The sequence below is a fragment of the Lepisma saccharinum genome, chromosome 21 (genome assembly GCF_977018435.1).
Source record: "Lepisma saccharinum chromosome 21, izLepSacc3.1, whole genome shotgun sequence".
NCBI classification, from domain to species: Eukaryota; Metazoa; Arthropoda; class Insecta; order Zygentoma; family Lepismatidae; genus Lepisma; species Lepisma saccharinum.
In genome coordinates this window covers 19,538,196-19,555,075 of record NC_139249.1, presented here as the reverse complement: position 1 = coordinate 19,555,075, position 16,880 = coordinate 19,538,196, and the positions used below count along the sequence as shown (strand labels likewise).

Genomic DNA, 16,880 nt, shown 5'->3' with positions numbered 1-16,880 from the left:
TACCAGCCATGCTCTTTTCCCTGGGTATGTCCTACATTTTGAGCATTTAGTAGAAAATACAGGTCCTCCATCCAGCCTTGGCCGCCTTGATGGCAGCATGCTTAACGGCTGCCCGGATGCCAACTCCCGTGCAATATCTGCACTATGGAAACAACTAGCTTCAAAACGATTTCAAGTTCTCAGAATTATAGTTACAATTACATTCAAAGTAAGCACGTTAATTGTCTTGGAGGATGTTGGAAATGTTTTCCTCGTGCATCCACTCATTTTTGGCATGGTTTTAGGAAATTTGTGGGCTGATGCCTGAGATTTGTTTGAAATTTTATGCAATAATAGGCTAACGATTTGCCATACAGGGTCCGTTCTGAAAGTATCCGAAAAGTAACTTATTTATTTGCAAACAATATATTGATGACAATTACAACTGCTGTCAATATTCTTCAATGTAGGCACCTTCAGCCTCAATACAACGAGTATAGTGACTTTTCCACTGTTCACAGCAGTCCTGGAAGTCCTTGACTGAGACCCTCTTTAATGCTGTGGTCGTGGCAGCTTGAACCTCTTCAATTCAAGCAAAACTCTTCCCCTTGAGTACCCTTTTGACCTTGGGAAACAAAAATAAGTCAGGCGGTGTGCACCGTTGCCACACATACGTTGGCCAAAAACTCACCTACCAACAACGCTGTGTGAGCCGGCTCGTTGTCGTGGTGAAGCACCCACCTGTCGGCGATGTCAGACTGGACACGCTGGAACCCCTGTCAGAGACGCTGAAGCACTGTTTTGTAGTAAGCTGCAATCAGGGTGGTCCCAGCAGGTACAAACTCTTTGTGCACGACCCCCTTCGCATCGAAAAAGACAAAGAGCATTGTCTTCACCTTTGATTTTGACATCCGGGCCTTCTTTTGACGAGGGGATGCTGGGGTGTGCCATTCTGAACTTTGTCTCTTGCTTTCGGGGTCATGCTCGAATAGCCAGGTTTCATCCCCACTTATCACTCGGTCGAGAAACATTTCGTAACTGTCCACACGTTCCAGAATTTTGCGGGCAGTTCACACACGACACTGCATTTGATCGTCCGTCAAAATCTTCAGAACCATTTTTGCACAGGTTTTGCGCATGTTCAAGTTTTGGGTAACAATTTAAAATAATTGCATTTTCGCCAGTCCCACCTCCTCTGCAATCATCTGCAGACTTAAACGCCTGTCTTTGTCTAACAGAGAGCTTTCACACGGGCCACATTTTCCTCCGTTTTTGACGTGGACGGCCTTCCTGAGCGTTGTTCGTCCTCGACCACCTCTCGTCCTTCCTTGAACGCCGTGTGCCATTTGTAAACTTGCGTGCGGGACATCACTTCCTCACCGTAAGCCTCCCTTAGCATGGTTAAAGTCTCCTTAAAGTTTTTTTTTTTCAATTTAACACAAAATTTCACAGCGTATCACTGTTCCAAAGTGCGCTCAATTTTCACCAAATCCACCAACTGCAAATTCTCGACGTGACGTTTTTTTTTCGTGTACGCAACACGAGCGATTGCACCTCAACCACTGCTCGCAGGCAACTGAGCGAGGCCTTGTTTTGAAGGTTAAGGTCCCCACTGCCACCTGGCGCAGCTTACCCGAACCCTCAACCGATTCTCGCGCCGCGCTGCGGACAGTTCAGATACTTTCAGAACGGACCCTGTAAAATGCCTTTTCTAGTTCCTTGGCAAGATAATGTAGGCGTTAATGTTTAAAAATTGTCTCATGACATTTCTGAGTGGTATTCATTGACTGATTGATTGACTTGGTGTTTTAAGTCCCACTTTATGCACAGTAAGGCTAATCGGGACTGGACCTACAGTTTAAAGTGGGATCTGGGCCACTGTGCCTCCACTGGGTATTGAACCCGGAGCCCCTTGATCACAAGGTGACTATGTTACCACTACACCATCGAGGAGGCACAAAAGTTGTAAAAGAAAGAATGCATTTGCATCCCGTGAAATTATTTGCACATTATTAAATGAATATTGATTACTGCCTGCAAAAAAATTGAATCCAAAAATGTTCTTTCTCGCGTCATTGTTCTCTGTAATTCATTGTAAATTACCAGAACCACTGTGTGCCTGAGTGAGTGGTATTCATGTTTCACAGGTATAGTGTTCTTTTGTGAGTGTTTTAGTCACAAGTGCTTCTTTAAAAGCTTTATCAGTGTCTAATCCATGAAAATAATGACATGTTCAGCACGTTTACTTTGATTTGATTTCATTTATTTTACTTCACGTGAGTGATATGATGAAATTGATGAATGAACACTCACAAACATCCATGCCCAGGCCAGGAATCGAACCTGTGACTCCTGGCGTCGTAGGGCGATGTACAGAATGATTAGTACCTATTTTGTATTTTGTTCTTATTTTTCTTGTATGTACGCATTGCTTGCATTATAGAATTATTTTCCTGTAGTTTACGGTTATTACAAGCATAAGAAAACAGTTTTTCTTTGTGACGTTTCAGGAGAACACACGCTCCTTTCATCAGACATTTATTTTCATTTTGACTAAAGATGACTTATCTTTAGTCAAAATGAAAATAAATGTCTGATGAAAGGAGCGTGTGTTCTCCTGAAACGTCACAAAGAAAAACTGTTTTCTTATGCTTGTAATAACCGTAAACTACAGGAAACAGAAAACATCAAGAGACTTTGTGAAAACAATGATGAATTTGAATTGCCTGATGATATTTTGGATTCATAATTTAAATAAAAATAAAACAGACTGTTTTTTTTTTTTTTCACAGTTAAGTTGCTATATTACAACAATGTAACATTGACAACATCCATTATATAACAGATTCTTTTTGTTTAAAAATTACTAACCATTGTTATAACTGTATCTTTAGTCAAAATGAAAATAAATGTCTGATGAAAGGAGCGTGTGTTCTCCTGAAACGTCACAAAGAAAAACTGTTTTCTTATGCTTGTAATAACCGTAAACTACAGGAAAATAATTGTTCTTATTTGCCTGCTTATTTTGTACCAGGTACTGACCCCAGGCAACAACAACAACAACCAAATAAACACACTCTGGAACCTTTCCCAGTCCATTGCCCACAACCTGAACCAAAAACACCTGCAAAAACTTTCCATTCTCTGCAGACAAGCCCTGAATGCAGGATGCACCCTCCCCCTCCCCCTCCCACCACAACACCAACACAAAACCACATGCCCCTTACTTCCAGACCCACCCTTGCCGCTACCCACTCCACCCCAACCTACCATCTCTAACCCTGCCCCTCCCTCCCACCACACCACAGAAGAGCACCAGTCCTCGGACAAAAGATCCCCCCAGCATACTGACATTCCTCACCCCCAACCACCCACTGACTGCACCTCCATCTTGAACCTTTCCAACCACAACCTCACAACCACCGAAATTGACGTACTTTCCAAAGGTCCTACCTTCTCCCCAGCCTCCACCCCTAACAATTTCCGGCTATTATTTGACATACAAACTTTCGCCCGCAGACTTAGGTGGACATACTTTTGGGCCAAGAATCCCCCCTCCAAAGCTAATCCTTCTGACATACATCCCAGTCTCCTCCAATTCTGCCCCCCTTCCCCCCATGATCCCCCTCCCTTCCCAACAACCACCCCCTCGAAAGATACATCACCTCTGTTGTCAACAATGTTTCCGACAGTACATACCTCCAAAACCCCTCTTCCCACCACAATCTAACCCCAGCCCAGCACCAAGCCCTCCGGTCCCTCCGCAACAACCCAGACATCAAAATCCTCCCCGCTGATAAAGGGTCCACCACAGTAGTCATGAACTCCTCTGACTACGTGGCGGAAGCCTCCCGTCAACTCTCTGATTCATCGACCTACAAGCCCACCACGGTTGATTCATCTACCACACATCTAGACAAAATTCGGGATTTTGTCCTCTCCCGAGGACCCCCTGAAGGCCTATCCAATTCCACCATCTCCTCACTCATACCTGACAACCCCCGCACCCCCACTTTCTACCTCCTCCCGAAAATTCACAAACCTAACAACCCCGGGAGACCCATTGTGTCCAGCTACAATTCACCCACTGAACGCATATCAGCCTTTCTAGACTCTCACCTCCAACCCCTCGTCCAAGCCCTGCCCTCCTACCTCCGTGACACCAACCACTTCCTCAACATCATCCAAAACTTACCATCCCTACCACCCAACACCATCCTCACAACAGTTGATGTCACATCCCTTTACACAAATATTCCCCATGCCCATGGCCTCCGTGCCACGGAATCATTCCTTAACAGCCGACCCAAACCCCACAATCCCAGCACTCACTTCCTGATACAACTAGCCAACCTTGTACTTACCTGCAACAACTTCTGCTTCGGTGACCAACATTACCTGCAGATACGTGGCACAGCTATGGGTACCCGCATGGCCCCCTCTTATGCCAACCTGTTCATGGGCAGGCTGGAACAGGAATTCCTTGACTCCCAGCAACTGAAACCACTCCTCTGGCTAAGATTCATTGATGACATTTTTCTCCTCTGGACACATGGCGAACCCTCCCTCACAACATTCCTAAACCGACTAAATGAGTTCACCACCCTCAAATTCACCTGGTTCCACTCCAAAGACCAAGTGACCTTCCTCGATGTGGACATCCACATTGCGGGAGACCACTTGGAAACATCCATACATATCAAACCAACCAACCACCTCCAGTATCTCCACTACTCCAGCTCACACCCCTACCACACCAAAAAAGCCATCCCATTTTCCCTTGCCCTCAGAGGCCAGCGCCTCAACTCATCCCCCTCATCCCGCCAAAACTACAACCTACGCCTGCAGCAAGCCCTAACCAACCGTGGCTACCCCTCCACCCTCATCAACAAACAAATCACTAGAGCTAACTCCCACAACCGCACCAAACAACCCAAAACCAACCCTCCAACTCTGATCACCCAATACCACCCTCACATTACGAAAATCAGACATACCCTCCACTCCCTCCTCCCCATCCTGCACAGTGATCCCGAGACCAGAGACATCTTTCGGGAAAAACCTAGGGTCGTCTTCCGTCGCCCCCCCAACCTCCAAAACATCTTGGTCCGAAACACCCCCACCCCTTCCGCACCCCTTCCCCCAGCCCACAGGTGCAACAAACCCAGATGCAAGACCTGCCCCATACTCATCACCTCCCCCACCCTCCTGATCCCTATAGCGGCAGGTGAGTTCACCCTTCACCCTAAGGGCACCTGCCACTCATCCAACCTAATTTACACCCTCATCTGTCAAATCTGCGGCAACTTCTACCTAGGCGAAACCTCCACCCCCTTGAATCTAAGGATAAATAATCACCGTTCCTCCACCCAAAACTCCGATTTCACAGTTGCCATCCACACCAACAGCCATAACACCACCTTCAATAACTGCTTCCGTGTTGCCATCATCCACCTTTTACCCCCCCCCCCCCCCTCCCGCTCTGACACATCTTTCCGCAGGCGATGGGAAAGGGCCTATATAGCAGGCATGCACGCCACTATACCCCCCGGACTCAACCTAGCCAACCAGTAACTCTTTCCTCTCCTCCCCGAAACTACCCACCCACCTTACGGTAAACACTGGCTAAAGTATTTCGTGTTTCCTTTCAACTGTTTCTGGCAACACTGACCGTAGAGACGCTACGGTCAGTATTCTGTGCCTCTATTCAAAGTGTCGTCGATCTTTTATCTACCTTCTTGAAAATGCGACTAATGTCGCGAAATATTGAATTATTTCTATTCGTGTGGTAAGTGTTTACTGTCTCCTTCATTATTTGTGTATATATATATATTTATATATATATATATATATTATATAAACACAGGAATAGGGTACAGAATGTACAACCTAATTTACACCCTCATCTGTCAAATCTGCGGCAACTTCTACCTAGGCGAAACCTCCACCCCCTTGAATCTAAGGATAAATAATCACCGTTCCTCCACCCAAAACTCCGATTTCACAGTTGCCATCCACACCAACAGCCATAACACCACCTTCAATAACTGCTTCCGTGTTGCCATCATCCACCTTTTACCCCCCTGCTCTGACACATCTTTCTGCAGGCGATGGGAAAGGGCCTATATAGCAGGCATGCACGCCACTATACCCCCCGGACTCAACCTAGCCAACCAGTAACTCTTTCCTCTCCTCCCCGAAACTACCCACCCACCTTACGGTAAACACTGGCTAAAGTATTTCGTGTTTCCTTTCAACTGTTTCTGGCAACACTGACCGTAGAGATGCTACGGTCAGTATTCTGTGCCTCTACTCACAGTGTCGTCGATCTTTTATCTACCTTCTTGAAAATGCGACTCAGATCGCGAAATATTGAATTATCTCTATTCGTGTGGTAAGTGTTTACTGTCTCCTTCATTATTTGTATATATATATATATATATATATATATAATATGACAGGAAAATTAATGTGTCTGTTCGAGCCCCACAGGCTCATTTAAGTTGACGCCACTGGCACTGTCCTATATTTTTGTTTCACTAAACTACAATAATTTCTTTATTCTTGGTGTACTTCTGGCTTCATGGCAATACTGGTGTCGAAAGCGTAGGGACGGGAGGGCACAGCCCTTAATAATTAAGAAAAAATATTTTGGAAGGTGGCAGATCGGACTCTCAGAGATGCCAATTTTTACTGTAATGACCTACTATGTTATGATAATTATTGCAAATTCATTCCTGCAACAAATACAGTTACAATCATTAAAGTGTCAATTACAATTATAATCAAAATTAGCACGTATCTTGTCACAAGAGATGCTGGAAATGTTGTCCTGATACATCGACACGGTTTTTTCATGTTTTTTCGGAAATATCCATTTACACGCTACAGTTCAGCTTCTGAAATTGCTACAGTTTCTGTCCTGATATTCTTCTTCAGTTCTTCTAACGTCTGAAGGTTTGTTGCATTCACTTTATTTTACAATTTCCCCCATAGATAAACACCATACTAACACTAACCGATAAGTCAGGGTGACAAAAGAGGAACGGGAGAAGAAGCCATGTTGCGGGTTCGAGTTACAAGATGAGCGCGAAACACTTACGTCCATGCACGCTGAATCAGTTGATTTTGCTAAATTTGGTGGGAAACTGGGAAGTGGCACAACATGTGATAAAAATGTGAGAGAAACATTGCAGAAATGTTAGAGAAAGTTGAATTTTAACAAGGCTGCAAATCTGAAACTTAGAAAGTGCAACAATGGAACAAAAGCTCTCTCATTGATAAAAAATGACAGCGAGTTATTTTCAAAGAAAATGTAAATTTGGAAAAGGCTAGATATCCCTTTTCATAACTAGTTCAACAATGAACGAAAGGTCCCATTGTTGATGGGAGAGGAGAGTTAGTCACAGTGTGTGATCAAAATGTGATAAAAATATTGCAGGATAGTGAGTTTTTTTTTTCAAAGAAAATTAAATTTAGAAAAGAATAGATATCCTTTTTTTCAAAACGAGTTCAACAATGGACGATATGTCCCATTTCTGCTCGGAAAGGAGAGATAAAGTCACAATTTTTTATCAAAATGTGATAAAAGGATAGTTTATTTCAAATAAAATTAAATTTAGAAAGATAGGCTAGATATCCTTATTCAAAATGATTTCACAACGGAAATAAGGTTCCATTGTTCCCTGTAAATGGAACCTTGCTTCGTTAGAGAAGAATATTAATCGTGGATCAATTACCCCACCACTAACATTCCCCATAATTCATTTACAGAAATTTAACCGACTCTCGTTCTCAATTTGTTCACAAGGTTTCGCATGGTATTTCTGTGTTAAACAGGCACACCTGGGAATTCTGTTGAAAATCGTCTATGAACATCCCTTCAAGAATTTGTAATCAGATACGAATCGCACATAAAAACGTTTTGTTGTATTGATTGATTGTGTTGGTGTTTTCAGTCCACTTAAAGGCTAATTGGGACTGGACCTACAGCCTAAAGTGGTATTCGAACCAGTATGCGGCTCCACTGAGAATCGAACCCGGGACCCCTTGGATTACAAGGCACCATCGGGGAGGCCCTACGTTTCGTTGTAATGTGTGCATATGTGCCATTATTAAAACTAAAGCAAAACACAAATAACACTTGGAACACTATATGCTTAAATAAACACTGTATAAAACAATAGAAAATCGCAAGAACACTTGTAACACGTACTCACTTTCAAAATACAACTGAACTGAGATCGCAAAGTTACCGAAATGGAATGGGGTTAAGAAACAAATCCACAAGTTAGGCTCAAAGCCATGTGTTTCAGTTGGCACTTTGGTGTTGTCAACTTAGTTCCCTTTTAGCGTGTCTTGTTACCAAAGCTATGCGAAATTTCCTAAAAACATGCCAAAAACGAGTGGATGCATGACAATCCCCCGTGACAATTAACATGCTTATTTTGAATGTAATTGTAACTATCGTTATGAGAACTTGAAGTCATTTCGAAGCTAACAGCTTTCATAGCAGAGATATTGCACTTTAGTTGGCATCTGTGCGGCCGTTAAGCGTGCCGCCGTCAAGGCACCCAAGGCTGAACAGAGGATCCTACATCTTCAAGCCAGAGATACAGAAAATGGGCTTTTCAATAGAAGTGTACTGGAAAATGCATGCGGCAGTATTACTGATTTCAAAGTTGGGAATTTTGTTTTAAAAGAAAGAGTGATATTTTTTGTAACACGGTGGAACCTTATTTTTGTAGTTTTTAAGGGGACCAATTTAAAGAGATCTTACAACAATCTTGGAAACTTAAAAAAAATCTTACAAAATGGCTTTTTTTAATGATTTGCATGATGCAGGAAAGTGTAAAATCCAGGAATGTACATACTGTCAATGATTGTGTTCTATATAACTGACTTAGAAGTTTTGCATTTTGAGGCCTCCTCGATGGTGCAGGGGTAGCATCTTTGCCTTGTATTCAAGGTGTCCCAGGTTTGATACCGGTTCATAGTGGTTCGGATCCCACTTTAAACTGTAGGTCCAGTCCCAATTAGCCTTACTGTGCATAAAGTGGACTTAAAACACCAAATCAATCAATCTTGCATTTTGAGGTGTTACGTTGAATGTTTTGCTCTGTGAACGATACTGTAATCTTACTGGTTCTCCTTTAAACAGCATCAGTTAAAATTCTTCAGTCCTGAAAGAGAAGACTATTTTTTTTTCATTTCTTTATCTTGAATTTCTTACAAACCTTATGTTTCTAAATGGATTACAATTTTAACTCAGAATTTCTTATGAACCATATTTCTACATGGACTAAAATTTTTTGTTCACCTGTTCAGCTCTAATTTCTTACAAACCTCAAGTTTCTAAATGGAGTAACATTTTTGTTTACTTATTTAACTCAGAATTTCTTACGAACCATGTCTGTATTTGGATTCACTTGTTCAACTCTTAATTTCTTATGAACCTCGTGTTTCTAATGTCGTCATCATTCCTCACAGTACATACCAAGAATAATTGTGATGTGTGTGTTGTGATACTATTTCAGAGTAGCTTCTTCAAGAGAAGGAATGAGTATTGGTTAGAAGCATTGTATATGTTGAAAAGTGAAGTTAGAAAATAGTACTCTCCTAGTTCTACAACTATATCTTATCAAACTAAAAATAAATGTCTGATGAAGGAAGCATGTGTTATTCTGAAACATCACATCAACATGTGTTTATGGTTGTAGCAAGGATAGGCTACATGAGAAAAATTCTACAAGTTCATTGACAATTCTCTGTTGACTCATGTGTGTGTTAAATGTATTTATTATAACATAGACACCTTTATTTTCAGATTTGTATTATGGTGGGGAAGCTCTAACGGTGGAACAGCCGCAGTCATTTACGTGCCCATTTTGTGGCAAGATGGGCTTCACCGAAACTACATTACAGGAGCATGTAACATCAGAGCATTCTGAAACTTCCTTTGAAGTTGTAAGTTGGATTTATCTGTATTGTTATTAACAACAAGTGGAGGTTAATATTAAAAATTTCAGTCATGTTCAGTACTGACGTGTCAATAGAGTTACGCAGTGAAAGTGTTGTGCAAGGTACACAGAATCTGCCTAATATTATATCAGAGTTTGATTGTCGTATGCATAGGTAATTGAAAAATTTGCATATAAAAACCCGAATTAAAATTCAGACTTTGAAAATGGAAAATTTGTGGATAAGAATCATACATGTATCTCGAAAATTGCACGTAAATACATGTTAATCCAAGTGTATAAATAACTGTGCATTATACAGAAATGTGCATGTTGCAGCAGTAATGATTTTCTGTTTGTCAATGGACCTCTGTTATTCAGCAATTAAACTTCATCCCCACCCCTTTCCTGTGTTAGTTCTGTCAAGGAATGACACAGTATTGATACTTTCTCTTGTATTTTCATGCAGATTTTTTGTTGTAATATTTATTATTGTTACTGTTACATTACTGATCATATTAAAAGTAATGGTATAGTGCTAGTCTTGGAAGCGACGCCGGTTCGGTATCTTTGACACAACCCCAGAAAAAGCTGACCTGCCTCTTGTCTGGTTTTGAGCGACCACCTGTTTTCGGAAAAAGCGCTGTTGTCACTTTTGCCTGCAGTGTTTAGACATCCATTTATTCACTGGGACATTATACTCCATTGTATAAAAAAGTAGAACAATACAATAACACAACCTAGCAAAGATAACGCAACTGCAACCTCATGTTCAGAAATCTAAAGAAACTGAATTGGCAACATCTCATTTACTCCACGTGGACTTGACAAGTCCATTTCTTGGACGTACGTTATTGGTGAGAAAGGTTTCAGGGGACGATTTACTGGACTCCACGTGGACCTTTCGGAACTTTCTTTGAAGTAAAGTGATCGTCCAAAGAAGACTACCACTATAGAAACCCCTGCTAGCATAGTACCAATCGTAAATAACTATTGCAATAGCAGGCTAATGACAATGCATTTTGAAAAAATGACATGTCTTTTTGTTGTTTTTTGTAACATAATATATAATTTTCATGGAACCAAAAATTATGTGAAAGAGAATGTTGCAACACTCTCAAGCTTGGTCTGTGTCTTGAGTGCTGTAAGTGGTCGATTTTCAATAGGTATACTTACCCTAGATATTCAAGTCTCTTCTGGGGTTTTTTACTGCTCAATATTTCACACTTAGTGAGATATCTTATCTCTTTATGTGTAACATCTTCAATGTGTTAAAATATAACTGCAATTTGATTGTAATGTTTTGAGTTTGTGGAAAAAATATTATTAATGTGAAGCATAGAGTAAATCTTCAGTAATCGTGAGTAAACATGCACCTGTGGACAAACCTGCTGTCCCATGCTTGCTGAATTGTAAACTTTCTAGCAGAAATCACAACATGCTGGTTTTTGCTTTTTGCAGCTGCTCCGTGCTGTGGGGAAGCCAGCTATGATTTAAGCCATGTAGGAATGCACTAATGTACTTAACACTAATTGCCACCACGTAAATAACATTTGGAAGAATAGAGAAAGGAGGAAATAAACTACAATGTGGCAACAGGGCTTATCTGATTTCTATTTGCTCCTTCCTTTCCAGCAAGAGACTTTTTTTTTCCTCCTTTCCAATTGGCACAGGAACTGTTCATCCATCGTTAGGGTCTGTTAAAAGAGTAGAGGCAGCTCAAGGTCATGTTTCTAGCCCCACTCTGAATCATCATGTTCCCTTATTTCAACCTCTCACCCAAACACAGTTGCCTCGCTACAGTGTTGCAAGAAGCAGATTAGGGGATCTTACTAGATCCATCTGTGGATATTTTGCCAGCTTTATATAACACTGGAATATGCAAGGATTAATTTTAAAAAATTGTCGATAGTCATGTGTACAGCCGGAATGTTGAGGCACTGAAAAGTATTAAAAATGGCAGGCAAAAAGGCAACGAAAAATTGAAAACAAGGCAGTGTATGTCGAAAGAAAGGCAGTCAAGTTTCAGGAAGAGGCAGTGAAAATTTAAGAAGAGGCATTAAAAATTGAAGAGAAGGACTTAAATTCTTCTTAAATATTTAAAAATTTATTTACAAATAATAATTTGAATAACAAGGGTTATTGAAAAACGAAATAAATAGAAGAAGAGACATATAATTTTAACAAAATGCCTTGTCGGAATGACACAAAAAGGCAATAATGTTTGAAGAAGGCAGCATAAGGTGAAATAGGCAAAAAAAGGCAACATAATGCCTTCTCGGAATGACAAAAGAGGCAAAAATGTTTGAAAGTTGAAATAGGCAAAAAAAGAGGCAACATAAAATATTGTTCAGAATGTTAAGAACCTTCGGATCGGTGTACTTTTGTGTTCAATTTTTGTCTACCAGCGTCTGAAATGAATAGGCATTTTGCCTAAAATCTGGCCTCTAGTCATGTAACTATTGTATCAACAAATGTTTAATGTTGGTAGAGTTCATGTTCTGTTCCTTCCACCAATAGGTCCAGAACAACACCCTCATTCTCTCAGAATTTAAGTAAACAATTTCACCTGCTTCCAACAAATAATAATGAAATGGCCAACTGAATTCTGATACAGTATTTAAGCCAGTAAAAGAAAAACATTATACACTGTTTATTAAGAACTTTTTGACGAATAACGCAGTCACTAATCTTAAAAAAAGAACATTATAGTCTCCCCATCAACTGCTCCATTGTATGGTAATTCTACCAGACACTTGGTAGAAAAGCAAATAGACTGGCAACAATGAGCATCATTGCATCAAGGTGAGAGATGAGAAAAGTAAGAGCCAGTTGCTGATTCTTAGGGAGAGGAGAGCATGGTCTACACTTACTTGTAAAACTAAGAAAGCAACAAAGAATAATATGGGAAGGGTAACGAGTTAGGCCTGGTGCTGATACATTCCCCCTATTTTTTTCCTTTTTTTGAAAGGCTTATGTGTCATTATGTATAAATGTAATTGTTACTGGTGTTAGAAACCACCAACTAATTATTTTATTATATTCCAGGTGTGCCCTGTGTGTGCCTCTCTTCCTGGGGGAGACCCAAACCACGTGACTGATGATTTTGCTGGACACTTAACTTTAGAACACCGTAGTGGGCCACGGGACCTGATATCCTTCCTCATATCCTCTTTATACAAAATGCCCAACACAACCTAAGTTAAGTCTAGTGTATAAAGAAAATTGAGAAACAAAAATATATCAGATTTTTTTTCATTGGATCACTCTCAATTTGATAATTGGATGTCAATTGGAATTGGAGGAAAAGGTTTTATTAAATATGTGTAGCACACTTCCGTTACTCCTGAGAATAATTGCTAAGGAGATGACAATGGCATGGTGCTAAATGTACTTTCTTACAGCATTAAATTATAATCTCTGTATTATCTGCTTTTAGGTTGATGAAATGCACAAAATTGAACTGTTCGTAGGACATCACACACTTGGCCTCTTGTCTCTTTCTGCTTTTTTAGTGTATTTTCAAGATTTTATCAGTGAGCAAGTAATTCTTCTGCACTTCTTGCCCCTGCAATAAAAAGCAGAGAGAACGAGGCACATCTGTCTGCCATTTTAATTTAAAGGGGAATTGTTCACATTATTTTGCGAGTTTAATGTATCTGATTGTTGAGCAGTGGGATCCATGAGTATTACCATGCAAATTGTCCATGACTATTTTCATTAATTTTTCTCTCGCATCGTGTGTGTTTTTAAGCGATGGGTTTGTATGTATGCTGGTGCAGAAGTTGAGTTTTCTTTTCATTCTTGCAGCTCTTATTGGGTCAAATAAAGTGCACATAATACTTATGGATCCCACTGTACTCTGGTTACAGGTATAGGTCCTTGAATAGCTGATGTCAATGCTGTATTACTTGATGTACTAGCTTGAGGTGTAGTCTGGATGTGTGATGTTTGATAAGCTTGCCAAGTCGATGAAATTCTTGTACCTTCAGTAGGATGTTGGGTATTAAAATTATTACTGTACACAGGTCTATAGTTACTCACTGTTCATGGCACATAAGAATTAGCATCATAAGGCACACCTTGACCAGGTTATACATAATTAGACTGATATCCATTACAATATCTGTTTCTGAGGAAATTTCTGCCTCTTACACGAGTTCTATTATTATACCTATTTCCAAAGTTATTAGAATACATTGGAGTATTTCCATTTTGTTTAAATCTGTAATTGGTGCTGTATAGTCTCTCTTTAAATTTTCTATTAAGAATTGTTTAGTCCTATACTTTGTTTTTCCCATAGTGAATTCTCAACATTGAAAGTAAAGTAAAAGTCGTTATTAGAACGGAGCTGCTGATATTTGAAATTGCAACAATTGAAGGTAGTTAGAATAGTTATAAATTTTAAAATTTAAGTTTTCCGTTGAAACTATATCATAGCAATCTACCATGGTTTTGCTTTAAAATAGCCATATTTTCACATATCATTTAAGTGCCATATTCCTCTCCAAAGTGTTGTTGCAAAAAGAAAAAAATTATGCATTTTGTATAATGTTCATGATATTTTAATATTTCAGGATACACTTTCTGATTCTGATACATCTGTATTGTCTCTGTCCGTTGTAGTAATACATAGAAATATGTTTTTAATATGTGTCATTTTATGCCCAGTAATAATATGTGGATTGGAAAGAAAGTAGTAGAAATGCATCCATACATGACAAATTATTTATTGCAGAACGTGCAGACTTTTGCATTCCCTCACTAATCCCCAGCCATATTTATGACCCTCTGCTACGCTGCTGGAAGATGCTGAACACTAGCACCAGTGCTGTTTTTATTCACGTCCATGGAGGAGCACCCTATTGCTTGCAAGATGGCATCTCTGGTGGGGAACGTTGTCCTCTCAGTGGTTCTTTGACTTCGGGATAGAGATCCAAGTTGAAGGGGCTCATATTGTGGTAATATGGAGGATGTTTTAGCACCTCACACACCCACCATGTAATTCCCTTATAGAAGCAGCATTGTGACAGCAGGCATTGACATGAAGGTCAATGAGTGCACGTGTTTTGAAATACTTCCATTTCCCCCGTAGAGCAGGACGAAGATTATGTTCCAAGAACTTGTGGTTGTACTGCTTTCACAGTCTGGCCCGGAAGAACCGCATGATGGAGTATGACACCCTCCACATTATACAGCACCATCAGCATAACTTTTACATTCCCAGCCTCTTGGTGCAGATTTTAGAGTTGGGGGACGATGTGTGGATCCTTTCATTGAACTAGCATTTGAGCCCTGGTTCGTAGGATCGAGCTTACATTTTGTAATTTGCATGATTCTGTTTAAAAAAATGTTTGGCCTTCCACTTTGTAATACGCCAAATGGATCCGCATGACATTTCGTCCCACCTGCCACTAGATATCTTAATCCGTGCACTCTTCAAAAATATCACTTTAAAGCAGTCCATTTTCACAACACCACTTCACAGCTTCGTACTCGTCCATCTTCACACAATGCGCTAGCAACAGTGAGTGCGTTTAACAGCTGTGCCTTCCATCTACTCGTTTGTACATGAGACAAGACAACAGTGTTGCCACTACTTTCTCTCCAACCCTCGTATATTACTTGTAGCCGGTGAAAGTTTTCTCCTTTGCATTCTACTATATTATGCACTACATATACTACCATATCACCTTTGTTTATAGTGCATTAATGTAGAACATTCTTAATAGTCTATACTTTCAGTATAATACACCACCACTTCCAACCACGGAAGTTTGTATTGGCTTAGGTGACAATGAAATTTCAGGATACTTTCTTATTTTCAAAAGATAAGCATTGTTGGGGGCTTTGAGGAAGACATTTTTTTTATACAGATGAGATCACTAAATATACCTTACTAGTAATATAAGTACAGAAATTAGTGAAGTATGACATGTTATGCCGGCTTCTTTGCAGTTAGAATGCCACTGAACATGAAATTTTGTTATCCTTCTGACACATGTCACATGGAAACAGATGCTTGCTTTTTTTCCCTTCTTGCGCTTGTCACTTCTTTCATTGAAGTTGTATTTCATATAAACTATACATACTTAAAAATGCCATCTTTCTTTCTGATCTGATGATGTGGCCAGGCCATAAAATATCAACCCTTCATCTGGTTAGTGATTCCCTATGTCTTCAGTACTGATTTTTCTTTCTTTTGCATGAATATTAGGATGGGCTGATATGATAATTTTGCCAATATTGATAACTGATATTGTACCAATCTGATGTAACATTACAAATGGTTCACAAATTATCTGTATGGTTCTTTCACCTCCATTAGAGTGCTGAATCGAGGCCTTTTTGCTCGATCGTGTAATAGTTCGCACGGATGACGTTAAATGGCTTACGGAATAGACAGTTTCTTCGCTTGAACATTCAAACGTTCGGTATACGCTCGAAGCCCAGTATAGTACACGTTTAACAGTCATTTTTCTGTAGTAGTGGGCCTTCATGAATCGTGAAGTAAAACATGCAGTGAAATTGAAACTGAACATAGTCATGATATCCATGTTGAAATGCAATTTCACGCTCGAGCGTGGGAGATTCAATCGAGTATTTGCGATCGAAAGTGGTCAAATGCAGTACTCTAACCTCCATAATTAATGTATGTAACTGGGTGATGTTACTTACTTTGCCTTACAAAAGGAAACTGCATTTTTAAACACATTCTTTACAAAACCAGGATATATGAATTACATACCATTATATTAATGACAAATAGCAAAATTGCCAAACTTAAGGCTTTCATTGAAATATTGGTTCGGTAATACTTAAGGATGTGACAGATTTACCCGTGCTCTTATCGGTATTTTTCGATACAGGCATATCACTTTATTGGTAAGATTACCGATCTGTCTATAAATATTGTATAATTTAGTGCTATATTGTGCCATT

General features: G+C 40.0%; 1 protein-coding gene across 5 annotated transcripts in view; it reads left to right on the top strand.

Annotated features, from left to right (window-relative positions):
- The window catches only part of LOC146004287 (E3 ubiquitin-protein ligase KCMF1-like), a 71,318-nt gene that overhangs the window by 35,693 nt on the left and 18,745 nt on the right, over positions 1-16,880 (top strand). For 4 of the 5 annotated variants that reach the window (XM_083143000.1, XM_083143003.1, XM_083142998.1 and 1 more), the window contains exons 3-4: positions 9,806-9,945; positions 12,987-13,103. In XM_083143000.1, coding sequence (XP_082999126.1) covers positions 9,806-9,945; positions 12,987-13,103 — 257 coding nt within the window. The remainder of the gene's footprint in view (positions 1-9,805; positions 9,946-12,986; positions 13,104-16,880) is intronic. The other variant, XM_083143002.1, reaches the window with a different exon arrangement.